This window comes from Colossoma macropomum, unplaced genomic scaffold (assembly GCF_904425465.1).
Source record: "Colossoma macropomum unplaced genomic scaffold, Colossoma_macropomum, whole genome shotgun sequence".
Lineage (NCBI taxonomy): Eukaryota > Metazoa > Chordata > Actinopteri > Characiformes > Serrasalmidae > Colossoma > Colossoma macropomum.
Window position 1 is genome coordinate 9,719,476 of NW_023494809.1, and position 23,721 is coordinate 9,743,196.

At 38.5% G+C, this 23,721-nt stretch overlaps 1 protein-coding gene across 1 annotated transcript in view; it reads right to left on the reverse strand.

The window, feature by feature from the left end:
* Nucleotides 1-23,721, reverse strand: part of csmd3a (CUB and Sushi multiple domains 3a) — a 457,456-nt gene that overhangs the window by 145,530 nt on the left and 288,205 nt on the right. The window contains exons 34-39 of the mRNA XM_036558514.1: nt 23,007-23,210; nt 13,001-13,125; nt 10,503-10,599; nt 6,945-7,049; nt 5,545-5,663; nt 2,448-2,517 (exon numbers count right to left, since the gene is read on the reverse strand). Of these exons, the coding sequence (XP_036414407.1) occupies nt 2,448-2,517; nt 5,545-5,663; nt 6,945-7,049; nt 10,503-10,599; nt 13,001-13,125; nt 23,007-23,210 (720 nt within the window). The remainder of the gene's footprint in view (nt 1-2,447; nt 2,518-5,544; nt 5,664-6,944; nt 7,050-10,502; nt 10,600-13,000; nt 13,126-23,006; nt 23,211-23,721) is intronic.

Consider the following 23,721-nt stretch of genomic DNA (forward strand, 5'->3'; position numbering starts at 1 on the left):
GTGTGCTCCAGCTCTGTGAGTTTGCGTGGTCTACTGCTTCCAGGCTAAGCTGTTGTTGGTCCCAGATGCTTCCATTTCACAATAATAGCACTTCCTGTTGACTGGGGCAGATCCAGCAGGACAGAAATTTCACAAACTGACTTGTGGCAGAGGTGGCATCCTATGACAGTGCTATGTTTAAAGTCACTACTATACTCAAAGCTTGAAGTTACAGAATTCAAACTTTGCTCCCCAGGGAAAAAAAAAATTGTGATTTTAACATAAAAAAAAATCGGTACTCTTAGACTAAAGCACAGGGGAACAAGTAATCAGTAAGTAAGTTGATCCAGTACACTGGATCAAATTCAATATATCAAGAACTATACTGCTCTCCTGGGACTTTTCCTTATTTGTTAAAAATCTGTTGTTTATCATGCCAATGTCAAAAGATCAAACTGGTGCAAAATACTTACAAAAATTTCTACAGACTGACTGAATTAAAAACCATGAACTGCTGCTGTGAGGGGGATTCTTTAAAATTCTCTGCTGGAAGCTTCTTCCAAATTAAAAACTCTTTAAATCTACACGACTCGTGCGACATATTTATTATTAAAATGGTGAATTTCTGCAAAAGATGGTATGTTTGCTTTTGAGTGTAATCCTGTTGCTAATCACCCTGTTTTTATAATGTACCTGTAATCTGATTACTTAAATTTTTCTGTGACTCTAATGGATTACACTTACCTTTTTTTGTATCCTGATTACGTAACAAAGTTACCTGTATTCCACTACTACCCAACCCTGATTGTAACTGCTGACCTACTCACTGTGAGAAATCTGAGTGTGTCCTCTTCCATTTGGTCAGTGTAACTTTGTAACTGTGAGACTGAAACTCATTAGAAGGAGCAAAAACACCGAGATATCAGGCTAGCTAACGAGTTTAGCTTCTTTGTGAAGGGTACAAAATGTCCCATGTCCCAAACTGTAAATGATGCACTATGTCATCGAGACTGAACAAGACTGACGTTTACCTACTGAAGTCTTCTCATTCACAATGGAGCCTAAACTTGACATTATGTTCAGTGAAGCAGCTAAAATAACTATAAAAACAAATTCTGAATCACCAAACATCGCTAATCCCTGATCTTGAACTTACTTCCATATCATCTCTGCTGTCTAGCCTGAGCTAAAATCCTGTCAGACTCTTCTGTCTCCAACAGTAATAAAAAACTTTTAAACGCTGTAAGTCTTATCTCAGTTGGATATGTATAAATCTTTTTGTTACAAATTGAAAACTGGAAAGTTTTAAATAAAAAATGAAATATCGAACGATCTATGATGTGATTCTTACTGAAAATCGGCGTAAATGTTGTGTTTTCCGTCCCCTCCAAGCATTGCGGCTGCCACAGAGAAAGGGTATTAAGGGTTAACCATAAAGCAAATCTTAAAGCGGATGGGGGCACAATGTAGAATCACACGGACCACAAAACGAACCATAAGAATCGTACTCCACCTTGGGTCCGAGTTTGTTTGACGTGTTCAAATAAACATGATTTAACGGTCTGAGACCACCTTAAATGCTGAAAAGGCCCAAGTAAGAAATGCTAGCAGACGTGTGTCGGTGTGCTTATTTGTGCATTTTAGTAGCAAGGGCATAACGAATGGCCACTTGGAGTGGAGGTGTCCATTGGTCTTACTTTACAGCAGCTAAATTGAGTTGTCGATACAGCACATTGAACTGTCCACTTAGACTGGAGGAACACAGATCAATTTGCCTTTCACAGCCATGTCTGAGCCTATAGCGCTGAAAAAAAAGAAAAAAAAAAACATGAAGCTTGGGGGGTGATCTTGCTGTACGCTTCAGCTGCGCTCAATTTCCAGTGAAACCAGCGATTATACGGAACAACATCTCCGGAGACACATTTATAAATTAGTAATAAATCGGAAGGATTTCTGTTTTTCAAGGCGAATCCGAAAGCTTAACGTTATGTGTCATCTCACTTGGACTGCCTTTCTTCTCTAATGGCAGATGGAACTGTACTGAGTCAGAAATGAACAATGGTGGGCACGCTCGGTGAAAGACGGTAAAACCGTGAGAAAGAGACTGTGAAGCTAATTGATTTGCGCACAAAAGGGAATGTAAAAATCACTGTCCGTAAAAGATGCCTTTCTCCAGGCGGCAGAGTCGAATGAATAGGATCTCAAAGAGAACAAGTTATAGCCTGTATAAAAGGCCGCAATAGTGATATAGCACTGTAGAAAGTGGATGGCACTTCTCTCCGGGGTATAGACACCCATAATGAATCAGCCAACTGAAAACAAATGAGACAGAAACACTGTGAGATGTTATTGCTGTCAGATCTGAAAGTTGGTCTATCAGAGTGAACTACTGAGAATACGCAGACACAGTGGAGACTGGTGCTGTTGAAAAGACAAAAGAAAATGTCCTGCTGGAAATTTTAACATACCCAGACAGAGAGGTGCTGGGTAGTTCCATCTTCTGACAGGTCCAGGCATGCATGTTATATATGCACTACCCTGCAAGACAAGAAAATAAAAAAGAAAAAGATTTTGAAAGTCTCACCAAATTACACTCTGTAAATCCTTACATCCAACCTCTGTGGTTCCTGGCTTGGTTGTAAGGATCTAGGAATACTTTTAACTGGCATAAAACCAACATATGTGGAACAATGTTAATGTGCAATGATGAATCTGTTTACTGTGTGCAATAAATCTTCCATTGTTACAATATGTGCAGTAATCATGGACGGATGCATATATAAATAGAAAAGGATATTTTTTAATTGTTAGTATGTTTGGTGGATGAATGCTTCTTTGTGAATAGTGTTATGCGTTGTTCTTACTGCTGTGCAATGACAATAAAACATTCTATTCTACACTATTCTTTTAAAGAGGTCCTTTAGCCTCTTTCTGCAGGCCCTCTAGAAGAAAATAAATTTGTAAGTATAACCAAATAATTTTTTTTCATAAATATCCCCCAGCCCACCTGTGACTCTGTGCTGAGCTGCTAGCGAGCAATGAGGGGTGAAAGGGGGGGGGGTTCAGCCCTTGCTGCAAAAACAGTTCAGCATCTTTTTTAATTCATTCATTTTGCCATCAAAATATGTTCCGTCAACTTTAATGAAGAAAAAGCAGTTCAACTGAGGGATTCTTTACCTTTATGGCTACTGTGAAAAGGGGTCAAAAAAAGGTTATTCACATTCACATCTCTTTCACAAAATGGTTCTTTAAGGCCAAAACAGTGGTTATTTCTGCTGTTGCTCTTCCCTGTTGCACAGTCACAAACTACCTTTCTGAGCAAGCAATCACATTAATAGACAAGTCATAAATCAATACTTCCATCGTTGCTTACTGATTCGAGTTAAGCTCAGAAAATATCACAGTGCATCTAGCAACAAACGAAGGCTTGTGCATCTTTTATACAGCCATAGGAAACAAGGTAGGACACAGAAAGCTCCAGTTCCACATGCTGATTTATTTTACTATGACCAATGTGGACATGCACGTGCCAGAACTCAGAATACAGTGAGCTCCGAAAGTCTGAGACCACTGGTGAAAATGCTTCTATTTTTATTGTATTCTGTATTTTGTATTCCATTACAGTTTTTCACCACAAATGATGTAAACAGCATAACAATTTGAGCAAAACACAAAATGTTTAAATGCTTACATAACTTTCAGAATTTTATAGTACTTGATTTGCCCCCTTTTGGCTTTAATGACAGTGAGCACTCTTGCATTGACTCCATAAGTTTTGCGCAAAGCCTTTGATCAGTAGATCAAATTCACTTGAGAGTCGTGTGAACATGAGCTTCAATGGAAGGAATAAGACAAAACCTAAAAATAGTTCAAAGTTTTGAAGATTTCCTCTTCATTTTAATATTCATAACTCTTCTTTGTTATAAATTTTTCAAGATTCTAAAACTTCCTGTTATTTATTTCTAGGTTTAAATTAATAAAATATCAGATTTTCAGTGTTGTCTCAAAGATTTGGACTCCACTGTATATTCCATCAATGTTACTGAAGAAAAACATACTATAAAAAGGGATAAATGAGTTGAAGGTTATGTAACCAAAGTCTCTGACTGGCTCACTGGTGTTCAGTTCAACAGGGTTAAAGAACCATTTACTGAAAGGTTATAAAGAGAACCCAAGCATGTTCTTTGATGGTACTGCTCCAAAGACCTCTTTCTGGCACTTTATTTATAAGATTTTAGATTTTAGATTGTACTGGCAGGAGTTCTTACCTTCCTAAGCAGGAGTTAGATTAGACTGGCAGGGGGTCATTTTCATTCACAGTGCTTGGTATAAGGGTTAGAATGACAAAAGCCTGAGCTGTTGAACAACTGTTTAATGAAACACACAAGAATAGCAAACTCCTGTTTAGGATGGCAAGCGGCAGCCGCTGCCCTGACAGAAGCAAATTGGGTTTTGCTAGTTTTATTTAACGCCATCAGTCAAGTGCCAATTACGCAGGGTGCATGACAGCAACACGTTACGAAACTGTGTCCAAACTGTTGCTGGCTAGGACCCACTGCCTCCTCATATTAGCAGTGCCAGAATGGAGTTGTTATCATCACTGCGCTGAAGCAAAAGTTCAAGTAAAGATCAAATTCAAGAAGTTTTTCCTCTTATCCCAAACGCACAAACCTAGATACAAAAAAGTTGGGACAGTAGGTAAAATGCAAATAAAAAACAGAAAGCAGTTATTTGTAAAATGTGTTTTACAGGTATTTAACTGAAAATTAAAAACAGAAGAGATATTTAATATTTTACTTAACTAACTTTATTATTATTTTTTTTAACATACACTAATAAAACATTCCAAAAAATGGGACAGGGGCACTGTAAAACTGGGAAGTCTGTGGAACGATCAGAAACACCTAGAAACAATTAGAACTCTCTATAGGTAAACAGGTAACAGGTGATGTTATCATAAAAGGAGCATTCACAAATGCTCATTTGCCACTCTGCAAAAAAACTGTGTGAGCAAATAGTCCAGCAGTTTAAGAACAAAAGTTCTCAACAGACCAGTGGAAGAAATTTAGAGATTTCGCTAAGTACAGTCCGTAACATTATTAAAAGATTCAGAGAATCTGGAGAAATCTCTGTGCATAAAGGGCAAGACCGAAAACCAATACTGAACGCATGTCACCTTAAATCACCCAGACGGCACTGCACTTAAAACTGACAGGCTTCTGTTATGAATACAACCACATGTTCTTGTGAAAACTTCAGAAAATCATTGTCAGTAAACAACACAATTCACCGCTGCATCTACAAAGGCAAGACTTAGCAATTGGCAATGTTTTTCTATGGAAATTATACAATCTATCGGCAATGGGTGAACCATAAAGCAGCCAAATTCACTATTTAGAATGGCTGAATACTTTCAGACAAAAAGTGAAATTTAGTTCAAATTTGATTATGAGCTTCCACAGCTTCTACTTACTACATTAGCTTCTTGGCTGATTGATTACATTTGGAAACACTGTTTTAATTTTTCACCACACTATTGCTTTAATTGGCTCCAACTAAACCCACCTGCAAAGAGTAGCCTTGTTCACACTGGAAGGAAACCACGTCTCCAACGATGTAGCGGTCTCCTACTTTGATACCATTGCTGGGGGTCTGTGGCTCTGGGCAGGAGTCCAAACCTATTGCTTAGGACACAGGGAAACTCTCTTCATTTGTCAGTAATGAACGCTGAAACCCACTTAAGGAAAGATTACATGGCTGCTTAGGCAAATACAGCAATCCCCGAAACAGTGTGCGAGGAATACACTGCCCGCCAAAAGTTTAGGGAGACCCAGTTTTTCTGTCTTATGAAATTGAAATCTGCTCAGATTTCACCATTTTGGTTGCAAAACTAAGGAAAAAAAACTAATGAAAGCCCCACCTTGCTAATAATGCTAAAGCCAACGCGTTATATCCTCCTTGTTGTGATGTCAGCACTGATTGGCACTCCGGTCGTTACGCTGTTTAAACCAAAAATTTTAGTTTTTAACAATAGCTTGGAAAAGAGCCAGATTTGCCTGTCAGATTATTAGGCAAAACCTACCAGAAAGACACTTTAATGAACATGAAGCTGAGAGCCAAAGATAAATATAACCAAAGTATTAGCACATAGCTTTTTTAAGCTAACTAAACCTTTGCAGGAAAGGTCAAATTCTATACAAGTGCCAGGCAGTACACATCCTCTGTAGAGAACCTACTTCTTTACATTTTAATGCACAATTGCTGTTTATTTGTTGAATTTAACATATTCAAAAATACAACATAAAATTTGGCCAGGGCAAGAGTTCTGGCAAGTTTAATATTTTATGTTTTATTTTTTCCAATATGTTAAACTCAGCAAAAAAATATAAATTATGGAGTAAAATTTGAAGACAGATGGCCTGTTTAGGTTTGTTCCCTGTAGACGGTGTGTCTTATTTTCACTGTATTGTTTCCTTTCATATTTGAAAAATAAACTGAAAATCAAACATTACTCATTTTAAACATTTTTTGTTTCTTTGTTTGATTTAACCCAATTTTCTCTTCAATTTAGTTAGAGGCCCGTTCTATGTTTTCTCCAGTCGCATGATGCTATAAAACTGCGAGGTCGAAGTCTGGCTTATATTTCCTCCAAGACACATAAAGCATCACCATATCTTTTTTGAACTGCTACTAATGCAATTAGGCAGCTCCACATGCTGGGACAAGGACGCTTAATGCCAATACTGCTCCATCAGCTAACAGATTGTCAACTGTGTCTACACTAAGTGAGGGGGGTGAGGGAGCACCATCCTACCCGCTCTGAGAAAGTGAGGCCTCTTGGACCACGGATGGCTCTGGCATTACCAGGGATTAAACAATCTCCAGATGATAGCGTTAATGCTTAGACAGCTGGGAAAATTCGGCGGAAATGTAAGTGGATCAAGAGCTGGAAGCCCTCCCTATACCTGTGTACTCCAGGTGAAAGCCCGCTCCAGATACGCTCATATCCGTCTGGAAGGTGAGGTACAGGTTGTTGGAGGTGCTGTTCAGCAGTGGCGGAATGGTGATCCCTGCAGGACAATTCATTAACCATTAGAAAAGAATTTGCTATTTATTATTATTATTATTGTCATTTTATTATATGTTCAATTCACAATACATTGATTACACTGCATAACATTCACATTCAGTTTACATTCCTCTCTTCAAACAGGAGTCATTTTTAATCCAACTGAAATCATAATAAAATATCTCCTCTTCTACTAAGAATCACAAATATGGTATGGATGGCATGTTTAGAATCTGCACCTTCAACAAAATGCCTCCTCTTGTTTCAATGAGCTAAAACTGAGAAAAAATTCATAGAAAACTGCACCATACTTTGCTTAAATCAGTGACAACTGCAGCTTTTAGGGGTTAAAAACAAACACTGCAGTTTTATTGGCTCAGTGGAACAGGTGTGTTGATGAAGCGCTGTTGTTGGTAGCGTTGTTAGAGGTGGTCACACCTCGTCACCTCTGCCATCTACTCCCTGAAAATACAGCTACTGAGCTCAGCCATGACAGATCAGGCTTTCTTCTGCTTTATGACCTTCACCTCATCGAGCCAAGCACTGCTGGACGTGCACTACAGCCACAGCTTTATGACCAGTGAGCTATTTGTCCAGCCAGTCCAACTCTGACAACACCAAACGGTTATGTACTAAAAGGCTTCAGAACACAGTCAGCAAGGATGGAGACACACTAAGGGGAGACAATACCAGTCAAAAGTTTAGTTACATCTGACTGAATGTACAGTCGTGTGCAAAAGTTTGGGCACCCCTAGTCAAATAATGTTTTGCCAAAGTGGAAATAAGGACATATCCTCTACAGAGAACACATTTCTGCATGTTTCAATACACAACTACTGTTTATCTGCTGAATTTAACATTTTGGGACAAAATAAAACATAAAATGTGGCCCGTGCAAAAGATATGGCACATTACTATTACTATTACATTACTATAACTATTTATCACACTGATCATTACTATTTTATGTTGAACTCAGCACATAAATCGAAATTGGGCACTAAAATATGCAGAAAAAGATGTTTGGCAATAATTTGTGATGAGTCCTTCACATTGCTGTAGACGAATTCTGGGCAACTCTTCTTTGCAGCATTGTTTTATTGTTTTATTTTGCCTACATTGGTGGGTTTTCGAGCATGAACTGCCTGTTTAAGATCTTGCCACAGCATCTCAATGGAATCCAAGGCAGGACTTTAACTTGGCCTCTCCGAACCGTAATTTTGTTTATTTTGAGCCATTCGGCGATGGACTTGCTTGTGTGCTTGATCACTGTCCTGCTGCATAACTCAACTGTGCTTGAGCTTTAAGTAACAAACTAACAGGTGCACATTCTCCTTCAGGATTTTCCACCTTTGATTCACCAGTCCACAGAATATTATCTCAAAAGTCTTGAGGATCATCTAGATGTTTTTTGGCAAAATGCGAGATGAGCCTTTGATGTTCTTTTCGGCAAGCAGCGGTTTGCACCTTGTTACTCTCCCATGGACGCCACTTTTGCTCAGTGTCTTTCATATTGTGGAATTGTGTATATTAACCTTAACTGATGCAAGTGAGGCGTGCAGTTCTTTAGATGTTCATCTGGGTTCTTTTGTGGCCTTCTGGATGAGTTGTCAATGCGCTCTTGGTGAAATTTTGTTAGGCTGGCCACTCTGGCAAGGTTCTCCACTGTTCCAAGCTTTCTCCTTTTGTGGATAATGGCTCTGACTGTTGTTCGCTTGAGTTCCAGAGCCTTAGCAATGGCTTTGTAACCCTTTGCATACTGCTAGATTTCTATTACTTTGTAATGCATCTGTAGAACGTGGCTTTTATGTGCTGCTTTCTGAGACCTTCTAGCTTGCTTTACATTGGCAGACAGGTTCTATTTTACTGACGTTTTGATTCAACAGGTCTGGCAGTAATCATGCCTGGGTGTCCCTGGTGAAACTGAACCCAATTGAATTTGATTAACTGGTTGATTTAGTAGCTAAGGGGGCAATTACTTTTTCACATAGGGCAAGGGCAGGGCTGAACAGTAACAGAAGAAATTGGGAAGGGAGCAAATATTTTTTCAGAGCACTATATGACACAATAATATGCAGCAGCTTCTCTGGCATGGCAGAAATTGTGCAGAATTTGTTTCACATCCAAACAAGTCATTTTCCAGCTTGGTTAAGGCAGCAGGCCATAAAACCCTGCTGCGGCATTATACAGCTGACCAGTGGAGGTCAGCAGACAGGGCAAGTGGACACATAGGCCAGGCTGCTATGCTAAAGCAAGGCTAACAGCTATCATTACCCCAAGAGATCGGTGTTTCCTTTGATATGTCTCTCTAAGGTTTGCTCCCTCAATAACAACCTGGACTGATATGAACTCATATAGTAACTGACTACTCAGTGGGAGATGAGCAATTACGTCAGAAAACCATTCCATAGGTTATCATATCAGTGCAGCACAACTAACCAACTAAACATGTAATTTGATCATAGTTACCCAAACTGTTGCATTAGACTGATATTTCATATGTTATTTTGTATGCCTGGATGTTTATTGCACATATGAACAATAAGGCAGCTGGTACTGTACATCACTGTATCACTCCAAGCTCAACTGTATTAGGCCTCTCCTGCAGCTACAGACGCATTTCTTTAAATTATATTTCCTCTGCGAGTCATTTTCACTGCTCCCGCGTGCGATCCGTCTCCCTGCGCAACTTCCGTTAATCTTTCATTTGCTGCCCAGGCAGATTAAACGTCAACCTGTCAACAATAGTTAATGCTCCGTCTGAGAGGGGTGCCATCTGCTAAGGTCACCGCAAATTTATTTTGTTTCTCTTCTGCTTTTTTTTTTTTGGTCACCGAATGCCGCGTTCCAGGCTGGTGATGATGGTGGTGGAGGTGGTTGGGGGTGGGGTGCGGGGGGGGGTGCAAATAATTAAAAACCGTCTTCCAATTCATGGTTCCTCCTCTGTTTTAGTTGTGTTGGCTAGCGAAGTAGCTGGCATTAGGCTGATAGAATTCTGTCTCCTTCCCTTCTCCTCACCAGGGCTACTCCCATTTCACCCCCGCTGCTTATGAAGCTGTTGATGCATCGTGTTCCGTGACAGCTCAAATATTGATGTGCTTTGGATGATAAAACAAATCTCTAGATGAAAGCCAGGCAGCATATGGTGCGAAAACAACAAAAAAAGGAGAAAAGTCTTATCTTCAAGAACAAGGCCGGCTCGCCGGGCCTCTTGGGCTGCTAGGCAAGCCTCCCCGCAAAAAAACAGAAGAACCTATACCAAGGTCGCCGGCTGCCGAATAACCGGAAAGCAGCAAGCATCACAGACAGCTCAATATGTGCCAACTTTGCTGAAAACATCCTCTGTATTTCTGCGGATATGGAATCAATTTTAGCTCTGCGACTACAGCAGACACAGGAACCTCGCTTCATCTCACATCAAGTTATCTGGGAAAAAGTCTTGGCACAGTCTTACCTGAATAGCTGCCCAGTCTGGGTGCGTTGCTGTCAACGCCGTCATAGAAGTCCAGAGAATCCCAGTTGTGCTCCGTTGAGAAAGTTACAACCGTGATCTAGAAAAGAGTCAAATGATGTCACAAAATTAGGCCGCTTGGTTCGGCTTTATACCACTTAGAGGCTTACTGCACATAACCAACCTTTATGGCCATAAAACTATGATAATTCTTCATTTTGAATTTCTGTTTTTGTAATTTTTAGTCTTGTTGTGCAAGAAAAGCAGCAGTGATTCCATGCTGAAGTATTAGTTTTAAGTGGAAAAAAACATTTTAATGCTTGTTTTTTTCAGTTTAAATGGTAAAAATACATAAAAATTGTTGTCAGCCCTATTTTATTATTTTTTTAATATATAATTTCATTTTGACCCAAGATTATTGTCTGTGGTACTACAAAAACATAAAATTTGTCATATTAAAAAGTCCACAGTTCGTAAAAATTAGGCTAAAATACTGACAGCATGTGCTGCAAAAAGACCGTGTTAGCTGTGTAAGTGATTTTACAACTGAAATAAAATAACATGAATGCCATTTGTGTAACGTGTTTCATATGTGTAGTCTGACTGAAATTAAAGTGGCAGTGGACTATATTTTAGCAAAGCTCAGATTTTAGTTATTTTGTAAGTGGTGTTACAGTCAGTGGTGTTAATTTACTGATGTGTAATACAACAGAATACATTTTAAATTGAAATGATCAACAATAATCCCGTTTACCACCACAGTGGTAGAATGACCTTTATGCAGCTTCTAGAGCTTGATCAATATATTGGTGGGCTAATAAAATCAGCAGATATTGACCCACAGTTTCCGCTCATAATTACTGACTTTTTTTTTAGTCATGACATTGCCGGGATGAACTCCTGATAACTGGGCAGAACCTTCACAAGCCGTGCCACAGAGCCGCACCCTCTTTACATATATCACAGCAATATAAGCTGAACTGATCAAACTGAATAACAAAAACATGTACAGTGTATCCAAACTTAACCTTCAGCATTAGAATAACATGTTATAACACACCCTTAGACATTTTTATGAAAAATAAGAAAAATAATTTTATAAGATAAATTTTTTTGTAGGTACCCAGTCTTAGGCCCAGTCTTACAAAGAAGTGCGACAATTTAAAGCTGAAAATCATATCAGTCGGCTAGCTCTGTTTAACTAAACTTAAGTATAAAATTTAAATCTAAAATAATCATCTAATATTAAATGATATTGGCCGATGTTATCAGTTATCAGAATTTTAAGCCCCTTAAAATTACTCTCGGTATCAGCCACATAATTTTCATATCAGTCAGGCCTTCGTAGCTTCAATGTTTTTTAAATCATTAAGTCGTAACTATAGAACCTCTAAACTACTGTTCAGTAATGTTCAACTACTGTTCAATAATGTTACACATGTCTAACATACAAATATATAGTTAATACTTTCAAATTATTTGGAAGCTGTAAAACAAGATTAAGAAATGTTTTTAGAATTAGAATGATGAGCAGGGCTGTAAATGACGCTAAAATGACTGAGAAAGTTGAATAGCACTGAGAATTAAGCTATAATAAAGTTAATAAACAGAATGCCTGTTGTTTCTAAAGTGGTAATCAAATCTCATGACAAATTATAAATAGATTAGCATATTACTTAGCATTTAATAACTTAATCACTCTTTATGTTCACAAAAAGCAACTACAAATACATGTTTGTGTCACATTTATAACATTTACATATACCAGGTATAAGTCATTACTGTCACAAGTTATAACAATTTTTAGTAGAGTCTATATTTTCTAAGCAATTGTGCCCCAGCTCAATCATCACACTGATGCTACCAAGCAGGGAGGGGGAAAGCTAGCATAAGCTTCCTCTGAGACATGTGAAGCACCACCACATCTTTTCAAACTGCCACTAAGGCAACATCATTGGACAGTTTGACACGCTTGGAGGAAAACACTAACTGCTAATTCTGTTACGTCAGCTAATAGACATCTGTGTAGGCTAGCATCACTCTGAGTGATGAATGGAGAGGGGGTCATCCTACCCACCCAGAGAGAGTGAGGATAATTATGCTTTCTTGGATCCTCAGCCACGGATGGCTGTGGGATCACCTACACCTGGAGGGTTTTACCAATTGGGAGCTCAGCGCTCTTTAAAATCATCTATGTTGGCTTGTTATCAGTTGCAAACCTTAACTACTGCAGGACCTCCACATAGTTTACCATCAACGGTTCACATGCTTAGAGTAATCAATCAGGTTTGGAAGTACGTGCTTGGTTAGCCATAGGGGCAAAGACTCTGCAGCACACTGCAAGGCCATAATAAACACAAAATTAATAATTCAGAAATTCAATAGTTCTACAAAGAAGTTCTGAACTCCCTCCATGCAACTTTCATCCCCAGAATAGACTTTAAAGCACTTTTTGGGAGAGAGATGAAAGAAAAAAAGAAGAAGAAAATGTTTTGTCTCACTTGGATTCCAGCTCCCTCGGGCACAAAGACCTTCCACACACAGTTGAGGTGGTTGTCGTAGGGGTCAGGGTAACCCGGAGACAGGATGGTCCCCCGGCGAGCCGTCAGGACCCCTCCGCAGGGAACTGGGAGAACACACACGGACACAACAGGAGCTATGAGGAGCCGGACAAGACGAAGCAGCGAAAAACACAGGAAAATCGGAAAAAAGAATGCATAAAAGAAGTACGATTACAAAACCTGATGAAGCAGCAACCTTCAAAAGTGCTAGATAAGCAAGCTGAAAGATGTGCAGGTGTATGACACTGGAGAGACCTCTCAAAAAGAAGGAAAAAAATTGGAGAAGAAAACAGTATTGATTGCCTTGAGGCGGTAATATTCTCCCCACAAAATGGGCCATTAGTCAAGAACAGTCTGACAACTTCCAAAAGCGGCGCTGGATCAAAACGCTGTTAAGTGAGCACGCGGCTATTCTCTTCTCACACTGAAAGGGAATAAAGCTAATCACTGAGAGAAAAGGAGCTGGTTATACGTCTACAAAAACATCTAAGCGTGGAAGCACTTCAGGGGAAACATTACAATTAAGGAGCGTCCAGTGGCGATGATAACAGTGAACAGGCAGACGACTCATCTAACTGATGCCTCAAAGCATCAAATGGAAGCTTTATGAGATTTATCTGATTTGCAAGGTTTATCGCATTTTTTTAGGTTGATCAAATTTGCCATCTCATCTAAACTGTTCAAACCATGTTTGAGCGGCTATTAAAAAAAAATAAATAAACCACAAAAACACACGAAAGCCAGGTTCACAGTAACACTGTAATGTTGAGAGTACTCAAAATATCAAAGCAACATGATGCATAAAGTTTTCTCAACAGCTTCTTCTGTAGCCATTCTTACTAAGGTTCATTAACCAGCTTAGATTTGTTTGTTGATCCAATGTAAGGCTGCCAATAAAATATATTCAGACTACATCACATTTACGCCATTCACTCTTATCAAAAACGACTTCCAATCTAATCATGTTACGGACGAAACTAATGTGGCGTTACAAAATGTTCTCCTGCACATTGTGTGCAATTACACATTTCCACCAGAGAGGTGGAAGGAGGTCCAAATCCCCAAATCGTACACAATGCAAATATAACCCTTGTGTGGTGTTCGGGTCACACACACACACACACACACACATTTTCTAAACCGCTTATCCTTCTGGGTCGCAGGGGGAACTGAAAGTGAGCAAAGACTTATAAGAAGGGTAAAATAAAGATTACTTTTTCTCATTTTTCGACTTTTAATAATTTGTCGGGTAGACAGTACAAACAGTTGAGAGTGGGGTGGAAAATACACGAGTCAGTGCACTTGAGTATTGTTTTTAAATATTATTACATATTATTTTAGAAGGTTTATACTTTACTTAGTATTTATATTAAATAAAACATTTACTATTATTTTTGTAAATGAGATAGGTGAGAGTAAATAATGAATTGGTAAAGAACCTTTCCATTATGTGAAGGTTCCCTAAACGTTTAAAAGGTTCTTCACACTCACACGTGCAAAAAAAAGGAAACCAAATGTGGTTCTTCTATGGCATTGCTCAAAGAACCCTTTGTAGCTCCTTTCTAAGAGTAATATGGAGCTAAAACATATCAGAGTGAAAGATAAAAAGAATATACATTTAACTCAAGTATATAAACTCAAGCGCATAAAAGTTGAAGTATTTCTCTTATTTGACAGATTTTCAAACAAAGACATATCAGCAAAGTGGTCAGCAGTTTCATTTCACATTTTTTGCAAGTAGAGATTATGTTTTACTAAATACAAGCATTTTGAATGCAAGAGAACTTGTTTGATTAGTAAGAGAAAAAGTGAATCTCCTAAGACTTGTAACGAGTCCTTTGAAGGTCTACATGAAAAGTGACAAGTATTTTTTTTCTTGGAAATGTAACTGAAAGCATTCAGTTTCATGAATACTATAATAATAAATACTAAGTAAAGTATAAATCTTCTAAAATAATATGTAATAATATTTAAAAACAATACTCAAGTGCAATGACTCGTGTATTTTCCACCCCACTCTTAACTGTTTGTACTGTCTACCTGACAAATTATTAAAAGTTGAAAAATGAGAAAAAGTAATCTTTATTTTACCCTTCATATAAGTCTTTTCTCACTTTCTACTGAAAGCAACATGGGTTTTCTGGAGAAAATATATCATGAACAGTCTCTCAGAAGGCTGCCCGGAACCTGCTGATGTTTATATATAAAATCATAATGCATTTTTTTTCTGTACCGTGATGCATTTCAGAGAGAAACACAATATCAGGTAGGGTCTCTGAGCTAGCTGAGCGTATCGCTTCAATGATAGGTGGGGAGATGAAACATGATGTTATTGGTTAATATTATTTTTTCTCGCCTGCTGGTGCACTATGATGTGATCGAAACTCAGACGTTTCAGAGACAGTACAACAGTAATTATATTTTGTTGGATGACTGATAAAACAAGATCTGCTGATTTAAATGATATTTTGTATCGTGCTTAACATGATCAGGAACATAAACTAACACGAAGAAAAGGTCAATTTTAATTTCAGGCTGACTAAAATAGCTGAAAATGAACATTATATTGTTCAAATCACTGGTTAAAAGTCAAGACTGAGAGGTGCAATCTCATCTACTGTTTTATATAAACATAAATTATGTAAATAGTAAATCTAGGCTCCGAATCCTGCGTTACTTTTTATAGTCCTGGCCTTGCTCTGCATGAAACACATTAGGAATTCATCATTTTCAATTATTCAACCTCATCCTTGCATTGATTCTGCTTGATGTTTCCTCTTACAGTACTTCAACCTACTGGAGCTTTTGCACTTGCTGAAGAGGATAACCTGCCATGCGTGACACTGCTGATAGATTAAACAAGCGACTTGTGAGAGCGATGACTGAGCATTCAGTCACAACTGTATAATGTAGTGAACGTGCCTGGCTGGGTCATATCATCAGGATCAGAGCTCTATGTCAACATATTTTGGTGAAAAAGCATAAATAATCTTAAATTATATATAAACATAAATGCTATATGAGTTATGTCATTATCACTGCTTACAGACTGTGTAGAACCCAATATTATTGTAATATCCTGATAACGTAATAAATATATGCACTTAATTTATTCAAAAATGTAATAAAACCCAATAATGGAACACCTTGTCCAATAATATAATGCAGTGCTTAAACTGATAATGTAGTAATAGTTTTAATGATAATGCAATACTTCATTATATTACTGGGAATTTATTACATTTTCAGGTTGACCATAAGTAACGCCTTATTACATTACTGGACATGTATTATATTTGTTAGTTGATCATTTATGTACAATTTTTTTAATGGATGGTGTAATACTTATGAGAGCAGTTTCCAAAGTTTTCCAAAGTCAGATGAATAAAATTATATTTGTGATAAAAAAAAAACATTAAATCAGTCAAGTTTGACCAGAACACAAGCAGAGGGCTCACAGTGGTACCTTCTGTTCTTCTCAATAATGTAAAAATGTATTCCATATGGTCAAACTGAAAACGGAACAATTTTCAATAACATAATAAGATATTACATTATCAGTACAAATCTTATTATGCACTGTGTTACATATTACTAAGGCACTGTATTACATTATGAGCAAGTTATTAAATGTTAAATGTTTTGACCAGGTTAACTGCAAAATCTTATCACACTTCTGGCTGCTATTACATTATTAGGAAATTATGACATTATTGGGTTCCACAGACTGTTAGCTATTCTAGAAAGCTGTTACAAAATGTGACGTAACACTGAATCACCCAGTAACGGGCTAGTGGAAAGCATTATTTTAATTTGGCAAAACAGGTGAACAAAAGCTTTTAAAGCACTTTACAGTGTTTCTGTATTCGACACTGTTGTGTAATGGCATGCTTTGTGGGCACACATATGATTTTTGTAACCGTTTCTGCAGTGTCTTGTTTTTTGCTTAGTAAACAGGTTTAAAAAGTCGAACATTCTCACTACAATGTGCTCTGCTGCAGATGTTCTTGAGCTCCCCACCACGGCAGTCATACAAAGACTACATCAAGGTCTTTAAGCACAGTATACATACTACCTAAATGAGGTACAGCAATCTGCATCAATGACTGTATTTTGTGTCAAACTGTTCTTGTACTAAAGCCAAATTAAGGTACAGCATGTAAAATATTGACAATGAACACAATACACACATTGCTATTATTATCATTAACAAAATACACATTCTGTAATTATTAACAGCAGACAGAGCAAAACAGTGCTTGAAGCAAATAATCCTAAAATATTCCTCTTTTTTCACTTTTCTTCAAAATACTTGAAACACAATAACGTGAGCCGATTATGTGGGAATGTAATACAACTGCAAAAAAAGAGGAAAGGCCTTATAAGAATCTAAACAGCTCTATCTGAAAGCACTTCTGAGTGATATGTCATTCTCGGCCAGGCAATTTGAACTTGCATGTTGAAGTCATAGCCAACCATTGTGTGCTGTACCCTTTGTAGAGCTCTCGATATGAAAGAGGGCCAGGCTGTCTGCTGTTTGTGAAGGGCACATGGGGGATCTTCAGGCCATGGTCATTTGCTTTTGCAGTGCTACCTGGATTCTGCATCTAAAAGGACACCATGGGCTGGCTGATCTATGCTGAAGTATCAATACTTTGGGAACAGTGATTTTGAAGTATTGAGTATTGCTATTTGTCTATAACACATTTAGTGGCTTAGAACCATAAATAAATAAATCCCTAATATATTCAAGAAATCTAACAGGCCTCTCATATCACTAGGGCCTGGTTGACCAGCAGCACCTAGAATTAGAACCAAACATGGTAAGGCAGCATTTAGCTCTTAAGCTGCCAAAGCTGAAAGAAAATCTTAAATATAAGCCAAATTAAGGCATTTTTTAAAACTTCAAGAAATTATCATAGCCATTGGCCGCTATAGCAGAAACAGTGACATTGCTTTGTAGGATACAGCTGCTGATAACAACTTATCAGTCCCCCTCTACACTTCCCATCAATGGAAATGGCCATAGGACAACCACTGACCAGACACTGGAATAGTGGACTTTTCTCAGCACAACAGTGACAGTATGGTGCGTGTACCCATAGGCACCAACTAAAGAAGTGGGGGGGCAATGCTCCCCCAATCCTAGTGCAAAGTTTGAGAAATGCCATGGTAGTAAAGCTGCACAGAACAGTCTGAAAACAGCTGCTGTGCATTAACAGGAGGGATTCTAAGCTGTGGGGTCACAACGGCAACCAGAAAAACTGTTTTTCCGCGCTTGTTTCACTCACAGGTTCTTTCACGTCACGCAGGGTTGCCAGATTTGTGACAGCAGACGAATTGGCTGGTTTAAAAGTGCAATGTGGGTGGATGTTATAAAGTCATAGGCTGCGTTTTTGTTTGGACTACTTTCAAAATGCACTACGGCTGTGGAAAAAGGTTTGAAAATGAAGAGTCTTATGAATGTATATTGATCCTCATGTTGAATAACTGGCAACCCAAAGACACAGGCACGTACAGGAGAGCACGGCTCGTTTGGTGGCGTTGCATGTAATATCACAAAAAGTGATCTCTCTAAGGAGACACTGACAAATATTAATTAAAAAAGTTTTACAAGGACAATAAGAGAATTCACAAGTAATACACGTTTTTACAAGATTTGTTTGATGTAGAGATGTTAATATTAATATGTTGTGTTTTTACACAGTTTCAGACGTTTAGGTTTGGACACATTTCGAGTCAGTTTCAGATTCTGGTGGTTTTAAGTAAACCTTCAGCTGTCCGTTTTGTTTCACACTGCTGGCCATGAAAAATGCGGCCGCGTGACTACAGCTCGCAAGCGTGGGTCATTCACACATACAGCATTCGTGTTGCTGAGAGGAGCAGCACTAAAGGTCTACAGATAACTTTTATCCAAACAGTCAAATAAGCCAGGCTGCTCAATAAAAACAGAATTTTTAAAAGAGCACGGTACATTTGTTTATTGGGCAATAGTTTCAGCCTGGTGAACCAACCGGGAAATCTGTTTACAGCATGGAATGTGTAATTAGTATTTTGTTTTATAATAAGAGAATTAGTGTTTTTAAAAGTTGTGTGGGGTTTTCTTTTTCCTTTTTTTCTTATTGTGATGATTTATTTCACTGTGTTCTGCTGCGTGATGGGCGCAGCTTCTCTGTATTCTGCTCGCACTGCCTGTGTTAAATCTCTGACCTGTTAACAAGAGTGCCAAAATGAAAAGCAAAACATTAAAAATGATACTATCAATTATGTGAGGATCACAGAGCGTTTTCCCGGTATGTAATTTGATCATAATGTTTGGCATAACTACAGCAGTATAAAGTGACCACACTGTCTACTTTATCATTAAAGTGTATGATGATGAAAACAAAATAAATGATTCATAATTTACATGCATTCACCCATGATTCATGCGCTAACTTCAACATCCTTCCTCCATATTAAACGTCTGTCGCCTGATTAGGACATAAATACAAAATTCTTTTTTTTTGTTTGTTTTGTTTTTTGCCCACCTCAATGTTTAACCTAATGGGTGTGCCACATGAAACAACCTCTTGAGATTTTTGGGTTGTGTTTCAGGTAGTTGTTATTTTGTACACCACCTGAATATCTTTATAAGAAATTGATGAAAGTGTTGTGGCATGCGCCTGTCTCCAGGGCCCCGATGACAGCTGCGAAAGCCAGCAGGAAGCCCTGACGAAACCCCGCAAAGACTGTAGGGAGTTGGGGACAGCATGCATGCCACAAGTGTGGTGTAAGAAAACCAAAAAGAAAACTTTATATAAGAATTAAGTTTAGTGTATGTTAAAGGAATGAGAGTTGGATTCCAAGCAATTTAGTTTAATCATTCTATTGATCCCCTCAACATGAAATTTAGAACTGAAACAAATATTCAACAAAATTTGAATAGTTTATGTAAAATATTTGAAAATATTTCAATAACTGACATTTCTACCACTTTTATGAGACCACATACTTCCAATAGAGAACAAATGTTTGTTTACCAAACTAATGCGGGCTTCTGACCAGTAGCACACAGTTACCTCTGCACACCAGATTCTTTGGGCGACTTGCAAAACTCCATTCCTTATTATCTGATTCGAGACGACAATCAGATTTAACTCCAGGTGCGGTCCGATAAGTTTCCAGCTCTGGATTGCGAGCAGGTTAGCATGCTTACATATGCATAAATACATACGCGTCAGGCGGGAGTAAACAATCTAAGACAAAAATAAGAGAAGAAGGTCATTCCATAGGTATCAAGCCGGTGCCTGAGAGCTCCTGTAGCTCTACTTCATTTAATATGAAACTCTATATCGAAAACTGTAACAACTCCAGTCGTCTTATTTCTTACAGTTTCCATTACAGTTCCTCATTGTTTTCCCTTCTCCTGTTCTGCCTGGAGGAGAATGCATCTTTGCACAGCTAAATCAATGCAATTATTCAGTTCGCCGCCATTTCGAGCGCATCTATATTCCACAGGTGATACGTGCGCTCCTGCATGCCCCCGTGATAATCAAAAAGGCTTCCAGCTACGCTAATGTCATCATTAGCCGCGGGCACGTCCTCAGAATAGAGAAGCGTTTCATGTAGCTAGTGTTTATCTCCGCAGCCTCTGCAGTCGGGCGCTGCTCCTGTAAACAGGTTAACACACCTGTTTGTTAATGGCTAGCGGTAAGTGACAATCACACTTGCCAGTGATGAGCTGCTCTGGTCATTAATTAAAACCGGCATGTCTAATTAACTATTGTGCGCTAATTAGCGCGGCTGGTGATGCGACAATAGCGAATCCGCCGTTATTGTGCTACTGTTTCCACTCCAAAATAACAAAAGCGCTGGTCTAGTGCTATTGAGTGCAGCACTGGAGTGCATAAGATGTAGGTTATGATGACACTAATCACTGCCTGGCTCTAAATCCCCCCGTGGTACAAAAGCGAGGGAAGCTATAGCACAAACAAATTACAGGCTAATGCATTATATAATGCAGCATCCGGTATACTTCTGCACACTTACTAGGAAGCAACTAGATTGGAGGAAAAATATGAGGTTTGGTTTCCAATAGCAACAACATGACGAACAGGACAGTAGTAAACATTCCACTCAGTAACCTGGTGACTCACTGAGGTTCTGCTGTTCAGAGAGAGAAGCAGAAGACTACAGGTTGTGTCGACAAAGGAACGCCATGAATTTTGCCCACGCAGCGTACAAAACCCAACACAATAAGCAAGCATTTGCTTGGAATGTACAAATGAGCATGTCTCGTTAAACATTCGCGGAAATACACAGAGAGCACCTATCAAACCGTTCACTCCTCAGTCTACACAGCCCATATATGGAAACTAAGCTGCAAAAACCGCCCATTTTGGTTTTATGATGTCACAAAAATCAAAGTACTCAAACCACTGTCATACGTCTGCCTCTTTAGCCTACAGCTGTTTAGCTCCAGCCATTCATGCTAAAGTTAGGAATGTTTCAGCCTAGACACCCTTTTTCAATGAGAACAGCCAATGAGAACAGAGCTCATGTACATATATCAGTCTTACATGGCCTATATCTTATGTTTTTATTTTAATTTTAATTAATTTTTCCCCTGAAGTCCCTTAATGGTATTTGTAGGGCTGAACTGCCATTTTCCGATCTCTCTTTATCTCTTAGAATTTCTGTTACTGTGCCAACAAAGCTGATATATGTAAATGAGCTCCTGTTCTGATTGGCTGTTCTATATTGCGCCTCGCTCAAAAAGCACTTAGGCTGAATTGCTCTCTATAATTTCAGCATGAATGGGCTAGACAACACTGCTGCAGGCCGAAGGCCGAATAGATGGATTTTTGTAAATACATTAGTTTGTGACATCACAAAATTGCTGAATTCAGAACAGGTGGTTTTTGCAGCTTAGTTTTAAAATACTGACCGTACAGACCAGGTGCGTTTTAAAACTTTAACACTGTTTACATACTACTCTGAAGAAAAAAACTTCTGTTTTATATGGGCCTTTTAAAAACACAGTACCAAAAACAGTCCTTTTAATTCTAAGGGACAAAGACAGGCTGAAAAGATCATGTAAAAAAGAATTACAGTTATGTTTGGCACATAATGTCAAATTATGCTCAAATTTCATAAGCAGACCTCAAGGAAAAACAATAAAACAAAAAATGAAGGATATAGGCCCTTTACACATGAGTATGAGTAGTCCTGGGAAATTATCTTACAATACAAGAAAAGTTATTTTTCACATTTAAGTTTCTGCCTGTAAAATTCTGCTGTTTTTGATTTGCTGGTGAGAGAGCGAGACTTGTAGCTTCGCTCTGTGTGCCAGTGGATGTCCCCATAGGAGCATTTCTATTAAACTGCACAAGGACAGTGCTGGAGGGAAAGCAGTCTTGTCAGTTTGCATCAGGAGATTTCGCCAAGAATTCATACTGGGCGAAAATCGCATTTCACGGCATTCTCAGTGCTTCACAAAGAAACTCCTGTAGCCATTACTTGCAGATCACCTAAAGGCACAATCGTGATGTATTGATTTTTTAATAAAAAAACCCTCTCCTGTATCTTTCAATATCCCCTGCTCCTGCAGTACACTAGGACTCTGGTTTTCGATCCATATTTTGGTGCTTTCCTTTCTTATTTGAGCTAATTAATCAGCTAATTAAACCCTTGTACTGAATAATGTATATTGAGTTATTAAAGCGGAATCCTATTGGTATTTTAAAACTTCTGCATAAGTCAGTCATGGTTTGATGTGAATTCCCTCATCACAGGAAAAATTAGAGTTAGAATTGTTCACAGTGGTGGTAATAGTAACCAGACATCTAAAGAGTGTAAGAAGGTGCGGTTAAACAAGGAAAATCCCAAAAACCCCAAAGGTTTGATAAGTCCGTCATCCACACAAGCAGGTGGTGACGATGAGTATGAAGAATGGGGTACCTACCTGTGCATGTAGGTACCGTGCCATTCCACTGGGCCAGACTGTTGGGCACAGCCTCACACCGGATAGCGTTAGCTCCATGCAGGGTGTAGCCTGGGTTACACTCGAAAAGCACCACGGCACCCAAACCGAAATCGCTCCCAATCCGCTTCCCAAAGCGAGGCTCAGGCACTGAACTACACTGGGAGGCACTGGTCCTCGGTACAGCTGGGAAAAAGCAGAGAAGGAAAAAAACTGTTAAGCCTTGAAGGTTTGATCACACTGATCTGAGTCTGAAATGTTACAATAAATAACTTTTTATATCCTCAAATCCTATATTTGTTTGCATTTTATTTTTTTTCCGAGTTCCACTTGTGATGTTTATAGTTATGCTATAATACATTTTTTACATGACCATTTTCCTACCTCTTGCTATCCCTTTGATTTGAACAGGCTGTTTTTGTTACTGTGCCTTTAAGACTGATATATGGAAAATGAGCTCTGTTCTGATTATCCTGTATCCTGTACTTTGCCTCATTCTAAAACAGTCTGGGTTGAAACACTCTTTATCACTTCAGCATGAATGGGCAGATATAAACTGCTGTAGGCTGAACAGGCAGACATACGTAGATGTGATGGTTTGCGTGATCACAAAAAATTAATTCAAAACAGGCTGTTTTTGCAGCTTAGTTTACATATATGGACTGTATGAAGTTGGAAGTGATTAAATTTTTTTTTG